This window comes from Notolabrus celidotus, chromosome 12 (assembly GCF_009762535.1).
Source record: "Notolabrus celidotus isolate fNotCel1 chromosome 12, fNotCel1.pri, whole genome shotgun sequence".
NCBI lineage: Eukaryota > Metazoa > Chordata > Actinopteri > Labriformes > Labridae > Notolabrus > Notolabrus celidotus.
The window spans coordinates 9373912-9396521 of record NC_048283.1 but is presented as its reverse complement, the minus strand read 5'-3'; the positions used below and the strand labels follow the sequence as shown (position 1 = coordinate 9396521).

Sequence of the window (22610 nt, the reverse complement as noted above, 5' to 3'; positions counted from 1 at the left end):
CTGGTGCAACCCCAAAACTTCATCCTCGCAGAGCTGCTGCAACCCAGTGCCGAACTCTGATCCAGTTGGCTTTTGTTAACATTACTTTTTGGACTTTTAGCCTTTAATTGACCGGACCGCTTGAGAGACACCAGCGCCCCAATCCAGGTTGTTTTTAATCAACAGTTGGAAAAAGGAAAAAGTCTTCAATGAATATAAGCAAGACAATCAAACCTCCAGAGTCGAGGCACATGGCATGAAGGAGCAACATCAAGGTTTGTTTGTTCTTAATGAGTCCACCAATTCCCACTTAAACCGACACCACAGAGGAAGACAAGTGTGTGCATGTGTGCGGTGTGTGTGTGCGGTGTGTGTGTGTGTGAGTTCCTTGTGTCTCTTTGATTAGAGCCGTGTGTTGCTGCGGCCTGCTGTTTATTTGGCTCACGTTCCAGCTCCAGACTGAACAAACTCAACAAGCGAGTGGAGGATCCAATGATGCAAAAACATTGATTCAAGTGTTCAGTGGATGTGTAGGTATCACTAATTACAATGCTGGTTTGGTAGAGCACAGTCTACCATGACAATTCCTTGTGTGTGCAAGCATACCTGGCCAATAAAGCTGATTCTGATTCTGGTTTGTGCTTTAACGTACAACACTTTGTTTGTGTGGAAGAGAGCAGGAATGTGTCTGATTGTGTTGTAGTAGTAAAAAGCTCCATGGTAAGAGAATTTTACCGCTCAACGCTTCCACTCAAGGGATACTTGGCTTAACAGTCTCATATTTTTGAATTCATTTTACCTTAAAAGTCCTCTGCCCTCCTTACAAATGTTAGTGTGTTCTATGTAGCTTAGTTTACTCCCCACCTACTCCTAAAGGGAAACATCTGGCTCTTATGTCGCTAAGTGTTCCACCATGTTCACAAGCAAGCCGCTAGCTGTGTCTGTGTTGTTCCTCTGCAGATAAACAGCTGCTTGTGTTGCTGGAAATGATGGAGGGAGTATTGAAGTTGTTGTAAATCAAAAAGAGTGATGTGAAAAATGTTTAAACACTTCATGAGGATCTATTGGTTTGTCACTAAGTTGGGTTTTCAAACTACACATAACCAATTCAATCATTGTTAATAGAAAATATTAATCTAAATCGTGTAGAATCTTACCACAGATTTAAAAAAAGTTTTAATTTTAATCTCAGTCATAAAGCTGATATCGCTCTCTGTTTCTCTCTCTCTCACTCTGAAGGTCAGGTCAAACCTGCTCAAGGTTTCTGTCTGTTAAAAGGAAGTTTGTCCTTGCCACTGTAACTAGCTAAATACTGTAAAGATCTCTGTTCATGGTGGATTAAAATGAGACAAGATCCTGTCAGTAAGAGGGGACTGGATCTTACCCTGTCTTGGTGTTGGGTCTTTGTTAATAATTTAACATAGAGTACGGTCTAGACCTGCTATGTTTGTAAAAGCGTCTTGAGATAACCTTGTGGTGATTTGGTGTTATATAAATAAAGATTGATTGATTGATATGATGTACAAACCAGAGAATACGTTTTTTGGAATGACAAAAATCTGGCTAAGATGATCAAACATAATCCTACTTAATTTGAGTCAGGTTCTGCTTTAGGTTTCTTCCTGTTAAAAGTAAGTTTGTCCTCTCCACTGTGACTAACTAAATGCTGCAAAGTGCTTGGCTCATGGTGGATTAAGATGAGATCAGACTGAGTCCTTCCTGTGAGATGGACCTTACCTACATAGTGCCTATAAAATACATGTAATTTATGTCTCGCAGTTCTGACCTTTATCCCTAACCCTAACCTTTATGATTGTAATTCTAAGTCTGCGTTTTTTTATTTTTTTATTTTATTTAACCTTTACTTAACCAGATGAGACCCATTGAGATCAAGACCTCATTTACAAGGGCGATCTGGCCAAGAGTTCAGCAGCACACGTCAAAATAAATAGCACAACTGACAACAGACAGTATGTAGAAGCAATCAATGATTTGAAAGTGCAACTTATTTGCAAATAAAGTGTAATTTCCTGATTTCAAAAACAGCATTTAAAGACACAGGCACTGTTCTGGGGTCTGTCTTTCATTTAAGATGGACCCAAAGGCATCAAGTGAGATAAGATCTGACAAATTCAAATCCTTCTTTTTATTTTACTGGTGGAAATGGGCTTAACAGTGTTTCGGCTCTTATTCCCAGAAAGAAATGTCTTAAGTCTTTCTTTTATTGATAAAATAATTATGAACTACTCATTAGTTCCCTCTGCTGAAAGCAGAAGAAATTAGGCGGCTGTGGCTCAGTGGGTAGGATCGGTCGTCTCTCAAACAGAAGGTTTGGGGTTCGATCCCAGCTCCTGCAGTCACATACTGGAGTGTCCTTGGGCAAGACACTGAACCCCAAATTGCTCCTGCTGTTGTTCACCAGTGTGTGAATGTGTACGAATGAGATTAGCTAATACTGATGGTCCCTCTACCATCAGTGTGTGAACGGGTGAATGTGACGAGTAGTGTAAAAGCGCTAAATAAGTACAAGTCCATTTACCATCTTATCCTGTCTTGAAATCGGGTCTTTGTCAGTCTAGATCTACTCTTCAGAAGACATTTGTTGTGATTTGGTGCTATATAAATAAAGATTGATTGAAAGTCTGAAGCCTGAGTGATATTGTTGGCTTGTGCAAAAACAAACCAACAATATGACAATGATAAAACTTTTCCCCATGCAGTGGAACCAGAGCGTGATGGATTGCCTTCTTCAGCCAGTTTTAAGTGTCTGCAAGTTGATTTTTCATTGCAAGCTAAAGTCTGCCTCAGAGTTGAGACACCAATCAAAAAGTTTTCAGTATGTGTTGCAAAGTAGTCAGCAGCAAAGGGATTTGTATTTCATATACTGAAATCTTGCTGTTGTCCTTCAAGAGGAAATAGTGAGGATGGAGAGCAAGAGGCTAACTGCCATCCAGGAGTCCCATAGCTGGTGTAATATAAACATTTGTGTGCCTGTGTGTGTACGTGTGTGTCTCTGTGTGTGTGGGAAAGTAGAGACTGACCCGCTCCACGTAGAAGGTGAGCGGCTCTCTGCCTCTGGGATCAGGCTCGGTCCAGCTCAGCACCACGTAGGTGTTGCTCACCTCACAGGCGTGGACATCTATGGGAGGAAAGGGAGCTCTGACCTGACCTGCAGATACCAGAGAGGTGGAGGAAGAGGAAGATGAAGAAAAGACATCCATCAGAATGACTGTGGAGGTAAAAAAAATGCCCTGCATGCCCTTATGCATATTTTTTTAGTCTCTCGTCAGGATATTCTATGCGTCTGTGTGGTGAATTGAAGTCAAGTGCAGCATTCAGCAGATTTTACCATGCAGACCCAATTCTCCCTCAGTTTCTCGTATATAAATGTACCAAATAAGATATAGTACAATAGCTGGAGTCAGCACACTTTCAATGACACTCCAAGTAACTCAAGGACGGGAGAAGTGCTCAGATTCAGACAAAAGTCTTCAGCTTTCGTGCCTGTCTGAGTCTGTTTGTATCCCCTGAAGAGCTACAGAGCTGCAGTGTGGATCAGAGAGGAACTTCAGACCAAAGAGAGTGCAGAGAGATGAGGGATGCTGATGTGGCAGGAGTAGTTTGTGTCTCTCTGTGTGTGTGTGTGTGTGTGTGTGTGTGTGTGTGTGTGTTCAGCGCAGTCTGTAAGCATTATTAGGATGACGTATTTATTGTTGTAGCTTGAAACTTTAGATTTGAAATGAAACCACTACCACAGGGTTAAAGGGATACTGTTTAATTCTAAAGGTGAGGCAGTGGTTCAGATTCTGAATGTGTTACACTCATCCAGCAGGATAATGATCCTCAATGTGCAGTGAATGAAACATAGAAGATGGATTGAGGGCAAAAGGGGAATGGGTCATGGAAGGTCAAGTCTTTCATATGCTGGTTACAGCAGACCAGACTGAGGGCATAATACCAAAGGATCACACCTGGCATAAAATATAAAAGACCTAGAGATAACAAAGCATGGTTTTAAAACATTGAAGAGGTGAAGATAGAACAAAGGAGCAAAAAAGTTTGTGTTCACACCGGACAGGTATACAATTAGGGTTGCAAAATGCATGGGAATTAACAGGAAATAAACCAGGGATTTATTAAATTGAAGGTTGGCTCTTCATAGGGAACTTGAATATAGTTTGGGAAAATATATTTTAGCATAATCCTGACTAAAATATATTTTTGCATGTTGAATGGGACTTTTTTGGAGGGAGAGGGGATCTTTTCATTTAACATTTTGAATGGGACTTTGTTAGGATTGCATTTTTGTTAATTTTTGAATGGGTTGGGTCAGGGGGATGAGTAATATTTAACTCACATTCATGTTTTTGTTCTTCAATGAAATATTTGATTGTTCAATAAAATATTTAATACATGATAAAGTTCTACTTACAAATAAATCTGTTTTAATTGTATTATTTTGGATGGATGTCTGCTTATAACAAAACAAATATTTATGCTCGATACGATACCTCTCCATTAAATTACCCTTAATTCCCATTAATTCCAATGGAATGTTTCCAATTTGGAATATTTCCACAATTTCCCAGCTTAACTTCCCATGGAAATTTACTGGCAATTTTCCATCCCTTTGCAACCCTATATTCAAATACTTGCTTGCTTTATTTACACATATTTGAAGGTTGGAATATTTTGTGTTTGCCCGCTTCATTTGTGTTAATAACTTGCTCCATTTGAGTGAATGCAAGTACTCAAAGACTCAAGGTTGGTTATGCTGTTTGGGGCATTGCTAAAAGTAAAGTAAAACCAATAGCTGGAATCAATTGACGGACAAAAGCTTTAACAATTTACAAGATAATCTGACCTCCTCACTTACTCTCCTCCACGTGTGCTCCTATTAATTCCTGTTTCAATAAAAATAATGAAATGTATTACTCTAACTTGCAGCACACAGACACCATCAATTTATTTCTTTATTTCCAGATGAATGAACCTCTGTCGGTCTGTTTTTCACAACATACGTTACCGAAGGATCTCCATACTGATTGGCCATCAAGGCGCACATGATTCGCTGAAAGTCAGATTTTTTTAACTCTCGTGAATACAGAGTTGACGCAAATTTGCACCAAGTGTGTATAACTTGCTCCATTCCCTCAAATTAAGCAGCCAAATTTGCATAATTTACATCGTCTGACAAAAACCTGCACCTACTTGCATTTTTAGATTGACTTTACATGTAATTTACTTGTTTTAAAGATATTATTTGTGTTTGGTGTGAACACAACATAAGAAGAGACCGTTGATGTGCCTCTCATGTTTGTATGTTATGTAATGAGCAGGAGCCATTGAGAGCCAATCCCTAAAGTGCAGACTGTGGCTCCAAATGAAGGAGTTTTAATTCAATGTGGTCCTTCTCTAGAACAAATGGCCAGCTGGTATAAAATCCATCACTGATCACCGCCTCTGCTTTTAAACTAAACTCTAAAGCTATTTACTCTGAGAGCATGTAAATAAGATGACTCATGTGGCTGGCTGCATGTGTGGTTATGCTTTATGGATTTTATTTTCCTTATGCTTCATGTTTGATTTGTAAGCTGTGTCTGATTTATTTTTTATTTGAATTCTCTAAGCTAATGTTAATTCATCGTTTTCTATGTTTTTATCCTCACTGTAAAGCACATTGAGCTAACCTGTGATGAAATGTGGTTTATAGATAAACTTGCTATGTAGCTATTTAAGGTTGTTGAACTGCACATCTCTGTTCTCCTAATTTTTGCTTCAAACTAGAATGTAAAGTTGGAAATTAACCTTGTGAGCTCTGCTCATTGAAATTAATAGTCCTCTACTGCAGGGTAAAGTTAACGACCAAATGTGTCACTGTCCATTAACTTTCAGGACACCCTGAATGTGTGTATGTGTAGACATTACCTGTTATTGTAGATCAGTCCAATTCAAGCCATTAAAATATGTATGCAAATAAGTTTGCATAAATGAAGCTTTCAGCGATTGAGAGTAAAATAAAACCTGCATACTAACACTTGTGCATGCATCGTTTCCTCTGTGTCTTTTAAACTTTTGGCTCTGAATCATCACAGAATGGGGAATATTAAAGAGAGCATGAATGCCCTGTCTTTGCTGTGTCTCTCCTCTAGTTGCCTCCTACTCTTCTCCTTTATCTCTCTCCGTCTGCGAGTTTCATTTCCAAGGTTATCAGCCCTCTTCACAGGCATTCACACTACCTCAGGCCATTATGTGCATTTACCAGGAGCCGACCAGGGACTGTACTCTCTCTCTCTCTATCTTCACTTCTGTAAATGGAACAAATGCTCATCGCCTCAGCCATACAATTACTGCGGCTTGTTGATAAATATAATACAAAGATGCATTAAAGCTTCGAGCCTAGGGCGGCCTAAGGATGAGGAGGCAGCACCCAGTGAGCCAGTAAAACATAGAGGCTGTGTGAAATCAGGTGTTTGAATGTTCAAATAGCATCTTTTTATTGCAAAATTATACACTGTGACAGAAGAAGGCGTCATTCTCACCTTCAAGTTCATCTTTTGTAATGGTGATCTTCCTTCCTCTGTCAACTTTGACCTCTGAGGGAGGGAGAAGGGCGACAAAGACAGAAGGAGATAGGTGAGAAGGGAAGGGTATAAAAGAAGGAGAATATCAGGGTAATGAAGTTATATGAGAACCCATGATAACACTATTAGTGTTAATGTTAAAGGAGCAGCCACGGGTAAGAGAGCCAGCGATACAAAGAGGTGACAGAGAGAGAGCGAGGGAGCGACATGGAAGGATGGAGAGCAGGCTGGAGGCAAGTCAACCTTCTGTCTGTCCTTCATCTGTGTTTAATGATCCACAGCTTCTGACCACAGCCCATCTGTCCTCCCTCTGACACACACAGCTACACACAGCTACACACACACACATTCTGTGATGTGCTCTACATTAGATTTCATTCAATAGTTCTCATCCCCTCGCTGTATAGAAGTCTTTAACAAAACCTAAACGCCTCAGAGTAACCTTCGGAAAAAGCGTTCCAGTCCAAGATGCCATTAAGAAGCTGTTTCAGAAACCACTGCAGAACCTTCAAGCACTAGAAAATTAGGCAAACATCCACACACATACATCTGTTTTCTTCAGTAGAGCTAATGTCTTTGCAGTCCTAACACTGTAACCAAGGCAGATACGGTTCCCCAACGCTTGCACTAGAATTCCTGATGTTCTTTGAGGTCACTGATGAAGGAATTAAATTACATTTGAATGAATTACTGAAGAAATATCTTGAATACTTATATTATAATTATATTGTATTATATAATATTATGTTATATTACATTATTATTGTTTACAACAACTCACGGTCATATTACATACCCATATTTATTTTTATTTATTGCTTAATCTGTCCCTACCAACCATAATCACACCATGTCAACCTGTCACTACTGAAACATCTTTAATACTGCCTGTAATTTACTGCTATTTAATCTAAATTCCATTTGTAACATTGTATATATCTAAACTGTATTCTAGCTTTATTTATCTATTTTTATTTTTACTTATCTTATTTTATTTTACTTTACTTATTGAAACTTTTTCTTGATTGGACTTATGTCTGGGTTGCTGTAACAACCGAATTTCCCCCCCGGGGGATCAATAAAGTAATATCTTATCTTATCTTATCTTAATACGGTCACCAAACTCAAACCCATCAGGTCTGGAAGATTTTGTTTGGAACAATTATGTATTCAACACTACAGCAAACAAGTCAGCCTCCTTTAAACTACAACCGACAAACAGCACAAAAGAAGACATGACCAACAAGGTGACAAAGTGCTCTGAACTAAAAACGTAACCGTCTGTAAAAACAAGATATGAGCAGTCAATAAAAACAAGGTAGAAATAAAATCGACCATCAGTCAATAAAACGTGGTGAATAAAACACTAAAGAACAGCTTATATTTGCCCAAGGAGAGTTTCAGAAGTTGTGAAACTGATGCCAAAGAGCACTGAAGTTGCTCTGGGAGCTTGGATTTGTTTAGATCGGTTCATTTAATCCTCACAAAAAAGAAAAAACACATTGGACAGAACATAGATTTGGAACTGGTAAGTTTAAAGAGGACGTGATAACATTCCTATGAAATGGTTGCAGTTCAGGTTAGTAGATAAAAAAAAAGATCAAAAAGATGGACAGACATATTTTCCTTTTTTACTCCAAACAGGTTTCTTCCTTGGTATTTCCCAAGCGGCAACCTCCGGTCTAAAAAAGAGTGCAAAGCGGAAGTTCTAAAAACTGCAGTTCATCGAGGATCCGCTTGAGGCTGGCTCCGGAAGTACCGGAAACCACATACACACCAATTCAAAAAAGACGACCTTTACAGCAGCAATAAACATGTTTACAGCCTGGTACAAAAGACGAGTGTAGTCTGGATAACTCATTTCTTGATCGGCACACACTGTACGGGGGGTGAATGTTTTTCTAACGTGGCAATTAGATTACAAGTCTTCCAATGAGGGGCACAGCTGACTTGATTGACAGGCGGGAACACTGTAGCTGTTGGCGAGGAGGCTCACAGCCCGCCTCTTTACGTCACACTCACTCGACAGCAGCAATATGGCTGCCGTCGATGATTGGCCTCAAAACAGCGCTTCAGAAACAGATCTTCAGACATCACGGATGACGTCTATGGTATTTCCTCATTCCTACAATACCCAACATGCAACTAAATTCAACCCTTATAAAGTGTCATCTTCTGAAGGCTGTAAACATGAGTAATGAATGACTTATGTTAGAGGATTTTTGTGATTGGATCTCTGCGCGTTTGATGCAGCATGGGCTGAAATGAAGGCTATAGGGACTGCAGGAGCTCAGTCTGGAGGGACTTGGCTCGGAAACCAGAGGGTCGCTGGTTCAGTTCCCATTATGGACCAGGTCTGGAAATTGGGCTGGTATAGCTGGAGAAGCGCAAGTCCACTTCCTGGGAACTGCTCAGGAGCCCTTGAGCAAGGCATTGAACTCCCAAGCCCTCACACTGACTTCTGGGTGTCTTTTTAGCCCATGTGTGTGCAGCACAGAGTGATTCAAATAGATCAATAAGTATACTTTAAAGCAGTGTTATGATTTAACTACCAATACAAAGAAACAAATGTTCATGAGTATTAATTCATAGACTGAACCTCGTCCCTCACTGAGAGCAGGACAGAAAAAAAAAAAGGCGTCAGGCAGCAAACATTACAGAGGTGATAATTAATGTGTGGATTTCTATTCATTCTCTAACAAGCTCCCAGCTGCCAAAACACATGCATTAAGACAGCAGAACCCAGCACACCTGTTATACAACGGCTTTCAGGGACAACTCCACGCTCGTAAGGTGACATGGATGTGTTACCATGGTTACTGGATGATACTGCATTAATTTCTCTGTTTTTCCAAGAAGAGTTTATAACCAGCAAACAGGTTTACACAAAGAGTTTGGCTCTTTAATGAGGCTAGAATCACACCTCTACGATAAATAAGTCCAGCAGTTCTTGTAGTCTGTAATTTTGTTTCATGTTCAGCTGTTGATGACTTTCATATCTCTCTTTTTGGAGAGTCAGTGTGTGTTGTGTGTTACCCATGGTCCTGGTGTGCTCCAGTGGGTCAGCAGTGAGTACTGGTGTTGTTGCCATGGAGGGACGTCCTGCCCCTGCCTTGTTCACAGCACGAACCCTGAACTGGTACCACGCTCCTTCTTTTAGCCCGAACACTGGGTAGTAGCACATTTTCTGAATTTGCATGTTACAGCGCACCCAATCAGTCTGACCAACTTCACATCTAAGAGAGAGAGAGACAGAGACAGAAAGAGAGAGGAAATAAGGAAAGAAAAACAATGACAGAAAGTCATTAGAAGGAGAAGTAAACAAAGACCCAACTGCGACATGTTTGAACCACATAGTGGGCGCTCTGCAGGGTGTAACATTATAAAAACAATTGCAAACAACTTGAGTCTGCACACAATACATCTAAGTCAGTAAATACCCCACTAAGACCTATAATTGTGACCAGAAACCATCATGTGAAAATAATGGGCCTCCAACCACAATACAAACAGATTTTTCAAGTGGACTGCGAGCTCAGATTATACAACATCAATAACAAACTGCTGCCACTTGCAAACAAAACAAAGAAAAGAGTGCAGTTTTCTAACCATAAGGAGGTTGCTAGGGAACTGGGATGTAACTTACATTTTCTTTTTCCTCACCCAACAACCAATAACATCAGATGTGGCATCTCCACGAAATAAAGTGTGAAAGAACACAAAAATACATCTGCAATCATACAAGTAATTGTGTCGTGTGTTTCTCTCCAAACACAGGAATGTAGAGGACGATGGTGATTGATTAGTGGGGATGATAAGTGCAGCACCTGTTTACCTCTGGGAGTCTTTGACTCTGATGTTAACATACTGTCCAGGGTTGATAATTACTGTTTATACCATCCATCTCATGCACACTCTGCCAAAAAGAGTGTAACACTGCTGGTCACAGGCACAGCCATGGAGTCTCACTGCGGGTCTATTGTTGAGTTGTGATACAAGATGTTGTTTAAAAAAGCAATCTAGAAAGTCTTTATGGAGATAACATCGATGTGATTTCACTGAGTCATCCTGTCCATTCAGTGGGAAAAGAAACAGTGCCAAAACGTTTTACAAAGTCATGTCTTATTTCTTATTTCGTTTCTCCTGAACCAAAACGCAAAAAAGAATTGTAATCAGTGATATGCAATGAAAGCAAATATTATTCTTTAGTTATTTTGTCAAAATGTCTGATTCAGTTGTGTTTTCTTCCACTCTGCTGCTCTGCCACATTCCTCAGGCTACTGTGCTGCCATTCTCCGTCCATCCACTAGATGTCCTGAGACTCTCTGACCTGGCTCAGTCTCCTGACTCTCACTTACCTCTACCTGTCTGTACCTGACTCTTCTTATGGATGCTACCCATGTCGGCTCCTTTTTTTTACAGTCACCTGTTGTTCCATAATTCAAATCTTAATCCGCAAAGCAACTTCTATCAGGTCCATTTGTCTTACAGATTAAGCTTTGAATTACCATGATGATACCTGGCTGACTGAGAACCTTCACAGACCTGTCATTCCATAAATTACTGTGTCTGACATTGTACTCCGCCTCTGGGACTTTCTTTATGCTCCTCCTAAGCTTCTCTGCTGTAGCTTTTCTGTTGTGACTGCTCATCCACCTCAATGAGTTCTGCCTCCTCCATGTCATCAGTGATCATCACATCGTCCCTGGGAGGGGGGGCAGTCTTTCTAGCTGGTACATGAGAATCTCTGGGAGCCAATGTTTCTCTGGGTTTGGGTCCCTCCCTAGCAGCCTTGCAGACAACAAGTCTACCTTCTTGCAATTGATTCAGGAAATCGGTTACCAAAAAGAACAAATCAATAACGTCCAACGTGTTGTCAGAAAAAGAAAAAAGTATATTTCTATCACCACTTATTTTGAGAATGTTATGCCAGACTTAGATATTTTTTCCAGAAAAGATCCAATATGTTTGGTTTCAGCTTCTCACTTGTTGATTATTCTTGTTTCATTTGTAACCAAACTCAATATCCTCACTCAACAGATCCAAAAAATGGTATTTGCTGATTCTGATTACTTTATTTCCAACTTCCTTCATCTGTCTTCTGATGTAAGAGATACTTTACTAGTCAAGAATGCTTTGATATTTCACATGTTCTTTGAAATGATCATAAGTGGATATGAAGAGACAGATGAAATGCAGTTATTTTTACTCAACTAGCTTGATAAGACTTAATAGCCAGGAAAGTGAAGAAGATAAGTCAAACAACTTGGCAGAGGAAAGCACATTTTTAACATTACACTTTGCTCAATGTCAACTGCGACATGCTCCAGCATCCACCATGACCCTGAACATGATAAGCAGTATACAGTATATGTATAGATAAAGGATGGATGGATTTCTACAACAACGGGTATAACTGCATCTTTCAACCAAAAGTTGATGTTAACAATTACATGCTACATAATAGCAGCCAAGTGGACCTTTGGTTGGTTTGTCTGAGGTGATCCTCACCTCTCCACATAATACCCCTGCACAGGTGAGGATCCATCAGCGCTGGGTGGCTGCCAGGTAAGAAAGACGTAGTCCTTGTTGACATCAGATACCTGGACGTCCAGAGGGGAGGCGGGGCCTCCAAGCACTGCAGCTGATGCATCTGCAGGGTGAGGAGGAAGAAAACCAAAGCTGAAGTACTTAACTTAAAATATAAGTAACATAAGTTAAAAAAGAGACTTGAAAGAGAGGACAGGGATGAGGAACATAGAAAGTCAACGATGAGATTGAAGAACACGAGCAGAAGAAGGGAGGAAAACTTTAAAACAGGAAGTATTTAAGTAAGTTTTTAAGCTCATGACATCCTCACAGTATAACTGATAGCTAAAGCTGTAGGAAGAAGCAGATTAGCACATGTTTTTGAATATATACATAATACAATCACAGTCTGTGGATGTAATGAGATGCAGAAATGGGTGGAATAGGAATGATGTAATTATGCTAAGCGGATTGAAATGATTGGATGTGACATGTTCACAAACCTTTCTTGAGGCAAGGATTTTTTTTTTTTCCGACAAAAGGCTGAAGCCAACATTGCGCAAATCTCTGTCCTGATCCGCCCCTTTCCTTCTTTTTTTCATTTGTTTTTTGCGTTTTTTGACTGCCTATTTGTGATGCAAATACTGTATATGAAGGAGGGAATCCACAGTTGGGGAAGTTTGCAGATTCACTAATTAGTACCTCCAGCTCTGGTTATGATTGGAGTCTTATTAAGAGAAAGAGACCCGGGGTAAAATTTATGGAAGCTTTGCAGGAGGATTCATTCTGCATTCAGAGTTGTCATACGTGTGTGTTTATTCAATTTTGGTTATAAGAGCATTTAAGGTTTATGAATGATTCAGTGCATGTAATACTCTGACTGTAGCCGCTGGAATGCACTGAATTCTGTAGTAAGCACTGGTAATACATTCAAACACAAGCCAAGCTGAGCAGACACATTTCAAATGTCTGATGAGTCAAGTGGGAGTTGTTCTCTGGTTTATTTGCATGCTGCAAACAGTGTATGAGAGAGAACAACAGTGTGCATGTGTGAAGTCTATAGATATATATAGTTTCACTGAACAAAGTTAACAAGCAGTCTGCGGCTACAACAGCTTGATTGATGGTGCAATTTTTACCCGTATGACTCAGGGTAGTTTGCTGACAGGAAATGAAAGTAGAGCCAAAATCTGGAGAATACAAATTGTGTTTTGAGTGAAGGTTTCAGTCAAAACACCATTTATCCAGTTTGGGACAACAAATGATAATTCCATCTACTAGAACAGAAGCATTGTTGTGAACGAGGCTTGCGAGGTCACTTTTGAGTGACACTGTCAGTTACACAAAAAACTAAATGGTTCATTTAAATATCACGCATCTGACTCAGACTGCAGGTTGACAGGCTGTAAAAGACTGTTTATCTTTTTAAGGGGAATGGGGGGATTGCTTTGTTGTCATATTGTGAACCGTGTGTTAAACTCTGGTCTCCTTCACAAGGACTAATCCCTGTCTGGTATTACACATTATGTTGGTCCAAAGTCATGGGAAATTTTAGTTAGGACACATTTTGTTTTGTTCTGCCAAACAGCTAGATGTAGAATAAGAAGGAGTTTTCCCTGTTTGTTAAAACACAATAGCCCCTCCCTCCTGGCATGATGAGCGAGGTGAGGAGTGATAAAGAAAAGGGTGCAGCTTTGGTTAGAGCAAAACAGCTGACCAGATTTAACCTGATTTTTCAATATTGTTTAAGTTTCTAAGACAGATATAAACCCACACTTCTTCTCACCCCTGGCACTAACAGTTTTTATTGAATGCAGCAGCACATCCCTGTTAACTGTCTCCGATGTATAGAATGTATAAATAATGGACATATTATTCTTGATGTCACCCATCTGTTTCTGATGGGCTGTTTTGAAGTCGGCGGGGAGCCATATTGGAAATGCTGAACTCAACCTAACTTCTGTGAAGCTAGTGTGAGGTAAAGAGGCGGGCTTTGAGACTCCTCTCCAACAGCTACAGTGTTCCCGCCTGTCAGTCAAGTCAGCTGTGCCTCTCATAATGGAAAACTAGTAATCTTAATATCTGCAAAATTGCTGTGTTATGAAAAAAATTCACCCCGTACAGTGTGTGCCGATAGAGAAATGAGCTATCCAGACTAACCTCATTTTTTGTACCAGGCTGTAAACATGTTTATTTCTGCTGTAAAGATCAGCTTTTTTGAATTTGTGTGTATGTGGTTTCCGGAGCCAGCCTCAAGCAGACGATCGAGAGACTGCAGTTTTTAACACTTCTGCATTGACACCAATTCTCGCAGCTGGAGGTTGCCATTTGGTGCGCTGTCACTAAGGCCAGACATGTACTCGCTTTGAACTATTTGTAAAGGTGCACATGAAGGTTCACTGCAAAAAAGACAAAACTAAGCCAGTGTTTTTTCTTATTTCTTGAGAAAAAAATCTTATTAGACTAAATATAAGCCACATTTAGCTGAAAAGTCCACATAAACTTCTTATTTCAAGGTAAAACAAGCTGAAAACGAGACCCGAATGACTTGTAATGATGAAAAAATCTTCCAGCATGGCAAGAAAATTTTACTGGTCAAATTTCTTGGAATAAAGATAAAACCTTAATTTGAGAAACGTAAGTACATTTGGCAGATTGTTTTACACATTACAAACAACTCGGCTCTTATATCTGGCTTGTTATATCTTGTTCTATATAAAGACATTTATCACTGTCATTCACACTTGTCAGGTGAGTGTGGCTTACATTAGGTCTAACACTTCCTTAATTTAGATTTTTTTGCAGTGCATGTTCCCTGTGTCTGATTAGCGGGTCAGTTGGGTACGTCCTCAAAATGTAACATAACAAGCTGATAGACCAAGATGGAAATTAAGCACACGTTCGATTCTAAAAGTGAACATGTAAAACTAAGTGGAAACAAGCCTGGGACTGTTACAGCCGAGCACGGAGGAAAATGTTAAAAAATGTGACTTCTGCCATGTCTTTTGTTCACATCCTTTGAGTCTGATAGCTAAATGTGGCCTGAGCTCTCTGGTGTGCCCTGTAGAGGTATCCTCCAGTAAGATGCAGAGTACAAAGTCAAACACATTGGTTGTGTACGCTAACACAAGGTTAAACAGAGAGTATATCTTTGGCTTATTAAGAGGGAGCAAGGGAAACACAGTGATGTAACCTAGATGCTACGTTTTACACCTCAAACTTGACACCAGCAACATTTCATTCTTGATTCATATTTAATGAAAACAAAAAGAGAAATGATTGGACATCAGTGTACATTTTAAAAACCTGCTGTGTGATCAGTTTAGGACAAAAGTTTCATTCTGGTGCTCACCTCTGATGAAGACAAAAGCACTGTGTTCCTGGAATTCATCACATGTCCTGAGTCGGGCAGTGTAAACACCTTCATGCTCCTTGTATGCAGCGGATAAAGTGATGGAGGCATTGCTGCCGTCTGTCTTAATGTCCACAGAGCTGGACTGATGCAGCTGGATGCCTGGAGACATACAAACATGAACTGATTATCACCCACAGCACAAACACACCTGGCTCATAAGCCTCCTCTTTAACAACACTTACCATCTCTAAACCAGGTAACGTCCTGCTGAGAGGCCGACAGAACCGAGGTGAAGGTACACTGCAGGGTGAGGCTGTCACTCTCCTTCACCCAGGTTGGGGGGAAAGTGGTGCCAAATTGGGCTTCTTGCAGGACTGGAGGAAAGGTAGTGAGTGGAGAGGATGGAAAGAAAAGATAAAAGGGGAAACTGTAAAATGATGCAGAGGTTAAGAATAAACATGAAAAGAAGAAGGCACTTTTCATCACACAGAGTTGGTTTCCTCGGTTGTGCGATGCAGAGATGAATTCATATAGAAAAAGTAGGTCTTCTCCAAAGCCAAAGTGAGGAAAGAAATATTCTAGATGGTAATAATTTGGGCGGGGGCTGCATTTTAAAGTACTGACAGGAATGAAAGAAGCAGGATGAGTAAAAAGGGAGAGCAACAAAGGAAGTAGAGGGTGTGCAGAGGTTAGTGGAAACGAAGGTGGGGAAAAAGTCTGCTGATTCTTGGTGATTAAAAACGAAAGCTCTTTTTATCTTCTCACTAGCTCTGCCTGTAAAACCTGCATAGTTCGAAAAGCTCTGATGTCTCCACTAATGGACTACATTTCTTGCAAACTAGCAGTCACAAGCTCTTCCTTCCTCAGATTCTGTCACTGGTGTAAACTGAACAAGGCAACCCTGTCTTCATTAACCCAAACTGGGGACCTTTTGTGGCTTCCCCCCAAGGGAACAACAGACAACAGTGGGAAAGCTGACATTTTTTATAAAGTGATCAATTCTTGTCACTCCTTCAGCTGTTATCTCTCTCTTTTCATCTCCTCTATCTTTCTTTGTAACCCCAACTCGGTCGAGGCAGATGGCTGTCTAACATGAGTCTGGTTCTGCTCGAAGTTTCTGCCTGTTAGAAGGATGTTTTTCCTTACCACTGTAACTAGCTAAATACTGCAAAGTGCTCTACTCATGGTGGATTAAGATGAGATCAGACTGAGTCTTATCCTGTCTTGATGTTGGGTCTTTGTTAATACTATAAGATAGAGTACGGTTTAGACCTGCTACTTTTGTAAAAGCGTCTTGAGATAACTTTTGTTGTGATTTGGAGCTATATAAATAAAGATTGATTGATTATCATTTCTAATATGTCAAAGCACTGAGGTGATGCAATCTAGATGTGAGATGTATAGGTGTCATGAAATTTCATACATTTTGTTTCTCAAAGATTTTTCTCATGGATTTGACGTGACGTCTAGTTTCCTTAGATCCTTCCCCCCAACACACATCCACCCCCCCTTCGACAGGAAAGGCTTCATGCTGTGAGGGGTCATGTATGAACGTATGTAGCTGTGCCTGCTCTCTCTCTCTCTCTCTCTCCAATCACTGCTGGTGATACAAAATACATCACTGTTTGCTGCTTGTTTGTATTTTTGAGTAGGTTGCCACAAACCTCAGTTATTATTGTTGAAAGTCTAAGATCTTTCATCAATGAGTCATTGCTCAATTACCATTGTGGCTTGATATATATGCACAGAGTCTACATTTTCAACATGTATTTTCTTGTAACTTTCTGCAGTTATTTTTTAAGGAGATGGACCAGAGTGTGTCCCTGCAAGCTCAGGAAAAACTTAAAGGTTCACCTTCATTTTTACTTCCAAACACAAGTTTTTAGATTTAGACCATAAAGTTCAACAGTGACCTTTAAAAAAGGCTTGCTCATGTGTTTTCCCAGTTGTAGGGCATTCTCTGGCTGAGTCTCTGTTCCCCACATCAAAGCAAAAAAAGGTTAGTGACTACAATGCTCTCCCCTGCCAAGGCTAGATCACAGACTAATTTATTGCCTCTTGAGCATCGTCATGCTATACTTCTGCCTTTGCTTCTGATAGAAAAGTCATAATTCAAACGCATTGAAGAAGCCCTTTTTTGTCTTAGGCATTTGAACAAACAGCCAGTCCTGTTGTTTTCTTGTTTATGACAGAATACATTGTGGAGAGTGATCTGGGCAAAAGAGTACCAGAGCCATTATGAGATGCTCCACAGCTTGCAGCGAAAAGGATTAAATCCCTGGCTGTTCCTGAAATGAAATATACATGACTGTCGTTTCTGCTCAATTGGAAGGAAGTGTTTATGTCCCTGCAGCAACTATTCTACAAATAGTCTTGCTTAACAACCGTACAACCATGGACATGGACACCCACACAGAAACATAAACTCCCATGACAAACAAAAACTGTCAACATGCTGCTCCTTTTCAATCCATCCGCATCTGTCTTTATGAGGTGCAGCATGCACAGCAGAGTAGAGTGTTGTGTCACTGCCTTCAAAGCCTCCCAGCCCTCCCTCTCGTTTACCGGTGGAGGGAGAAAACTTCAAAGGGTGGCAGAGAAATGAAAGGGGACACTTTTCATTAGGCCCTGGCGCGAAACTTACCGTGGGTCTGCAAGTGCTCTGAACCAGCCACAGCTCCTTGATATGCTGAATTGCAGAGTGGCAGAGCGGTAGAGCAGGACCGAAAGGAGAGAGGCAGGGTGGGTCAGAGATGGAGACAGAAACACAGGCAGATATTGTGAAAGTGAAGGGGCAAATGATAGAGAGAAACAGCAGATAAATCAAACCTGGCAACACCACATTCATGCAAGACACATCTAACATTCCCTTTCACCTTTTTCTAACAACTGGAGAAAGTCTGTGAAATATAGATTGCATTGAGAAGCCTTGAAGTGTCTCATTAACGCCCTGACCATCTAATTTATCTACAAGGTTGGGTAAGTTTGCTGAAAGGCACTGCTTTGGAGAGAAGATGGGTTATTAAAGGGTGCATAAGAAAAAATAACATTATTAAAATGAACGGTTGTGTCATAAGGCAAGGTCATATTGCTTAGATATTTCCCTTTTCCAGACAGAGTCAGCCTCAGAGGGGCTTAATGACTTCCTGTACCTCTGCCAAATTAAGCCAAATATTGAAAGAGGGATTTTATTACCTTAGGACATAAGATTTATGAACACTACCTATGTTGATATTTTAAAAAATCCCATTATTAAAGTCAGAGGCCTACTGTTTATCAGCTGATACATTTAACATAAAACATATAATATTTTTCCAAGACGATCCTCTGAATTTGATATTAAGACTTTCAGACTTGTGACCAATAATGAGCATGATATACTCGTTGTTATATTGTCACAAAGTAAAGCTCATACTTAATTTTCAAGTAGCCAACAGTTTATCTGCCATCTACTACTCTGGCTGGCTATGGAGCCTTGGCTAACAGGCGTACAACAGGCTTTCGACCGGCTAAGAATAGGCTGCATCGTATCTTAACAGTGGAGTAAAACAACCGTACTTCCAATACATATGAAAGACATACAATCTTTCTTTTTTTTACATCACTTTGTTGCATGCCTCTATGAAAGCCAATAATGTCTAGATGTGTGAAAAATTATTGATACAGCAATATATCCCAATACTTTGACCTCCAATATGATATTGATATTTCAACTCTTAAGGCTGATTTATACTTCTGCGTCTCCCCTACGCAGCAGGGGCTGACGCGGACATGAGCCCCACATACTTGTGCGTCGGTGTGTCCGTGTCACGCAGCAATTCTCTGCCGAAACACTAGAGGGCAGTGCAGTCTCTCTGATAGCCGGTCGCCTGCTTCCGGCCCAGCTACGATCTCTGTTTACTTTTCCACAGAGATTCAGAGCGTGTTATTTTAATCTACAGCTGATACATGTTGCTGTTTATCATACAGACATGATTAAATGAAGAATAGAGAGGAGGAGATGAAATACACAGCCGATGTGCGGCCGATGTCCAGGATCCCGAAAGTGTTGTAAATGCGGGAAATACATAGCCGCCGAGCGAACCAATCACAGGGCTTGAGGTCCGCGTCGGCTCTACGGGGAGTTACATTTTGGAGGAGGAGCACGTCAGCTACGTGCGTAGGCCTCGGCGTAGGTACGGGAGCTACGCGGACCCCCAGCGTAGGCTACGCCGTCGATTCGACGCAGAGGTATAAATCAGCCTTTAATGTCGCTATCTTTGTTTTAATAAAAAATCACATTTTAGTAGAATTGGAACTAAAATACAACTTCAGTATTTCAAAAAACATTTAAGGGGAATAGTTGTTTTCAATCAAATAATTTTGACTTAATTTGTCCTTTCAATTTTGAGTATTATTGTGTGATTTACATATACACCATCTCTATTTTTTCATAGTTTACTGTGTAGAATATCGCAATATATCACAATATTGTGATATCGTAATATTTCGTGATACTATCGTATCGTGACCCAAGAATCGTGATGTGTATCGTATCGTGAGGTTCTTGGCATTACTCACCCCTAACAATGTCACATTGGGTAATAAAACAAAGGAGAAGGACCCATGTGCAGACAGTGAGGATAGTATAAACAAAAGGTGCAACAGGTACAAACAAAAACGTACTAAAATGTCCAAAAAATGTAATCCAAAAAAGGTCTAAAGGAAAACACACGAAACAACGAGGAGCACAAGAACACGGGAGGCAGGGTAGACGCTACACACATGAAAAGACATCATAGAGACTCGATGTGCTGACAACACAAGGGAAGAAACAGAGACTTAACACACAATACCTAACGAGCAACAGGTGTAGCTTGTTAGCAGGACACAGGTGAAACTAATGAGGCTAATCAAAGTGGAGGGAAACACACAAGGACAGGAAGTAAAACTAAACCAGACACACAAGGATCGAGAACTACAAAATAAAACAAGAACTCAAAGACAGACTACAAAACAAAAAAAATACAAATTAAACTAAAGCAACTCATGAAAAATAGATGGCAGTGTCATCAATATGCAAAGTATTGTGTGCAGTTGAGTCAAATAAACTTGTTAAAGTTAAACACTGGTGTATGATTCTGAAAAGTTAACTTGTGCAGGCACCAGGTTTAAATATGGACTGAAAGGAGGTTTGAAATATGCTCTTTGACTGCTTATAAGGCTGCTAAACAGCTCTCCAGATGATTTCCTCCCCAAATATCCGACCTCGGTGTCTCTGTCTCATTAGTTGCTGAGAGTCTGCGGTTGAGCTGAACTCTTGTTCTGCCCTCATGGTACTGACACCCTTTTTTGTATTATCCAACATGGTTTCCAGCATTGTTGAGTTAACATGAAATAGGAAACTATACTCACAATTGACCACCAGAGTTCCAAAGGTCATGACTCTCCCGAGGGGACTCTTGGCTACCACTTTATACTCGCCAGCATCCTCAGGAGAGCATCTGAAGACAAACAAGAAATGTTTTCCTGAAAAAATGTAAGCGGTTGAAGATCGAGCTGAAATTAAAATGCAACTGTAGTTTTACAGATTTGTGCTCTTATTGCACATATCATTTATTTTTTATAGGCGGCACACTTCACTCTGTTGGAGTGGCTTTTAAATTAATCTCAATGCAACATAATGAAGGAAAGTGATGTGGGGCCTGAACACCAGACCACTCAACTTAATTGGCTCACTTTGTTGTTTGAATTCCAGTAATGGAGGAGACTTACAAAACAGCACTAGCATTAATCCCTCAGTTTGATGGACGCTTTTGGTCTTTATTCAAAACTTCATCCTCAAATTTGTTAGAGTTGTCATGAAACATCTAGCAGAGTGCTTATTAATTCTGCATATTTTTATATTTTCCTTAAAAACAGGTAGCTGGGGGGCAGGAGGACTTGTTGGGGATATTGATTGTTGTTTATTGTAGCCAGCGGTGTCTGTGAAAAGCTTTTCTGTCATCGTGGAAGGACACACAAATTTGGAAAAGTGTTTCATTGGATGCAACATGAGGGCAGGATTAGTCATCCATAGGGATGGGAATTTAAAACTGGATCCGACTTACAACCGGTTCCAATTGATCAATTCCATCAGAATTGTACACCTCAAATGTTATCCATTCTTCTTCACGATTAATTTCCCAGCACGACGTCACGTTGCAGTACGTTGTATTACGTCACACACTCAGCGACGCAGAACTCCTTCAACCAATTTCCTCCAGGCTCCAGGGGCCACGCCCGGACTCACGCAGCCGAAAATGAGGCACCGAGACCAGTTAAAATACCTCCGCGTTGACCCCCGGAGGAAAAGCATTTTTCCTCTCCAAATTCAAAGTCTTTTCATCCAGGCCAGAGGGGCCACATCTGGACTCACCCGGCCGAGAATATGGTCAACCTATTGTTCAGTATGTTCAAGTTGAATATGTTCATGTTCAGTCTTGTGCAGACATAATTTTGGAAAAAATAAAATGGGTCCTTTTGGTGTGGACTGTACTTTTTTTCTCCCTCAAAAAAATACTCAGGAATCGTTAGAATTGATAAGGAATTGGATTGATAAGCAGAATCGACAATGGCATTGACCTTGATAAAATCTTATCAATTCCCACCCCTAGTCATTAACATGGTCCGTTTTTCACAACAAACTCTACAACCCTAAAATTAAAATATTTTCTTATAGTTTTGTAAGATTCCGGCCTACAGGTGACAACTGCAAAAGTCTATTTTTTGTTTATAGGATATGAAATGACTTATTTTAATCTGAATTTATTAACAGCAAGATTATGTCAACCATACACAGGAAATCTTACAAAACTCTACATCATGTCCTCAACATTTTCTGCATAGACAGTCAGCCTGTATTTAGTATTTGAGGTGATGACCTACCTTCTTATCTCCAACGTGTTCAGACCAAATTTTTGTTTAAGGCTGTAATTCCACGGTTGGTCAGACATCCTCAGAAGCCGACCATCTTTATACCTGACAAAGGAATGAAGAAATAGATCTGAGTGTGTGTTTAAAGTTTTCTTTTTTTTATTTCAAAGGGAAATTGAACAACAGGCTGCACTTGGGTGGTTCATGACCCGGCCCACTGACTCCTCATTCACCGATCAGATGCTGGTCGATAGGCTGGATCTAGAGCA

General features: G+C 40.3%; 1 protein-coding gene across 1 annotated transcript in view; it reads right to left on the bottom strand.

The window, feature by feature from the left end:
• The window catches only part of myom3 (myomesin 3), a 175584-nt gene that overhangs the window by 32244 nt on the left and 120730 nt on the right, over positions 1-22610 (bottom strand). The window contains exons 7-15 of the mRNA XM_034698701.1: positions 22354-22446; positions 20842-20930; positions 18092-18136; positions 15690-15821; positions 15445-15606; positions 12075-12216; positions 9600-9799; positions 6522-6575; positions 3021-3148 (exon numbers count right to left, since the gene is read on the bottom strand). Of these exons, the coding sequence (XP_034554592.1) occupies positions 3021-3148; positions 6522-6575; positions 9600-9799; positions 12075-12216; positions 15445-15606; positions 15690-15821; positions 18092-18136; positions 20842-20930; positions 22354-22446 (1045 nt within the window). The remainder of the gene's footprint in view (positions 1-3020; positions 3149-6521; positions 6576-9599; positions 9800-12074; positions 12217-15444; positions 15607-15689; positions 15822-18091; positions 18137-20841; positions 20931-22353; positions 22447-22610) is intronic.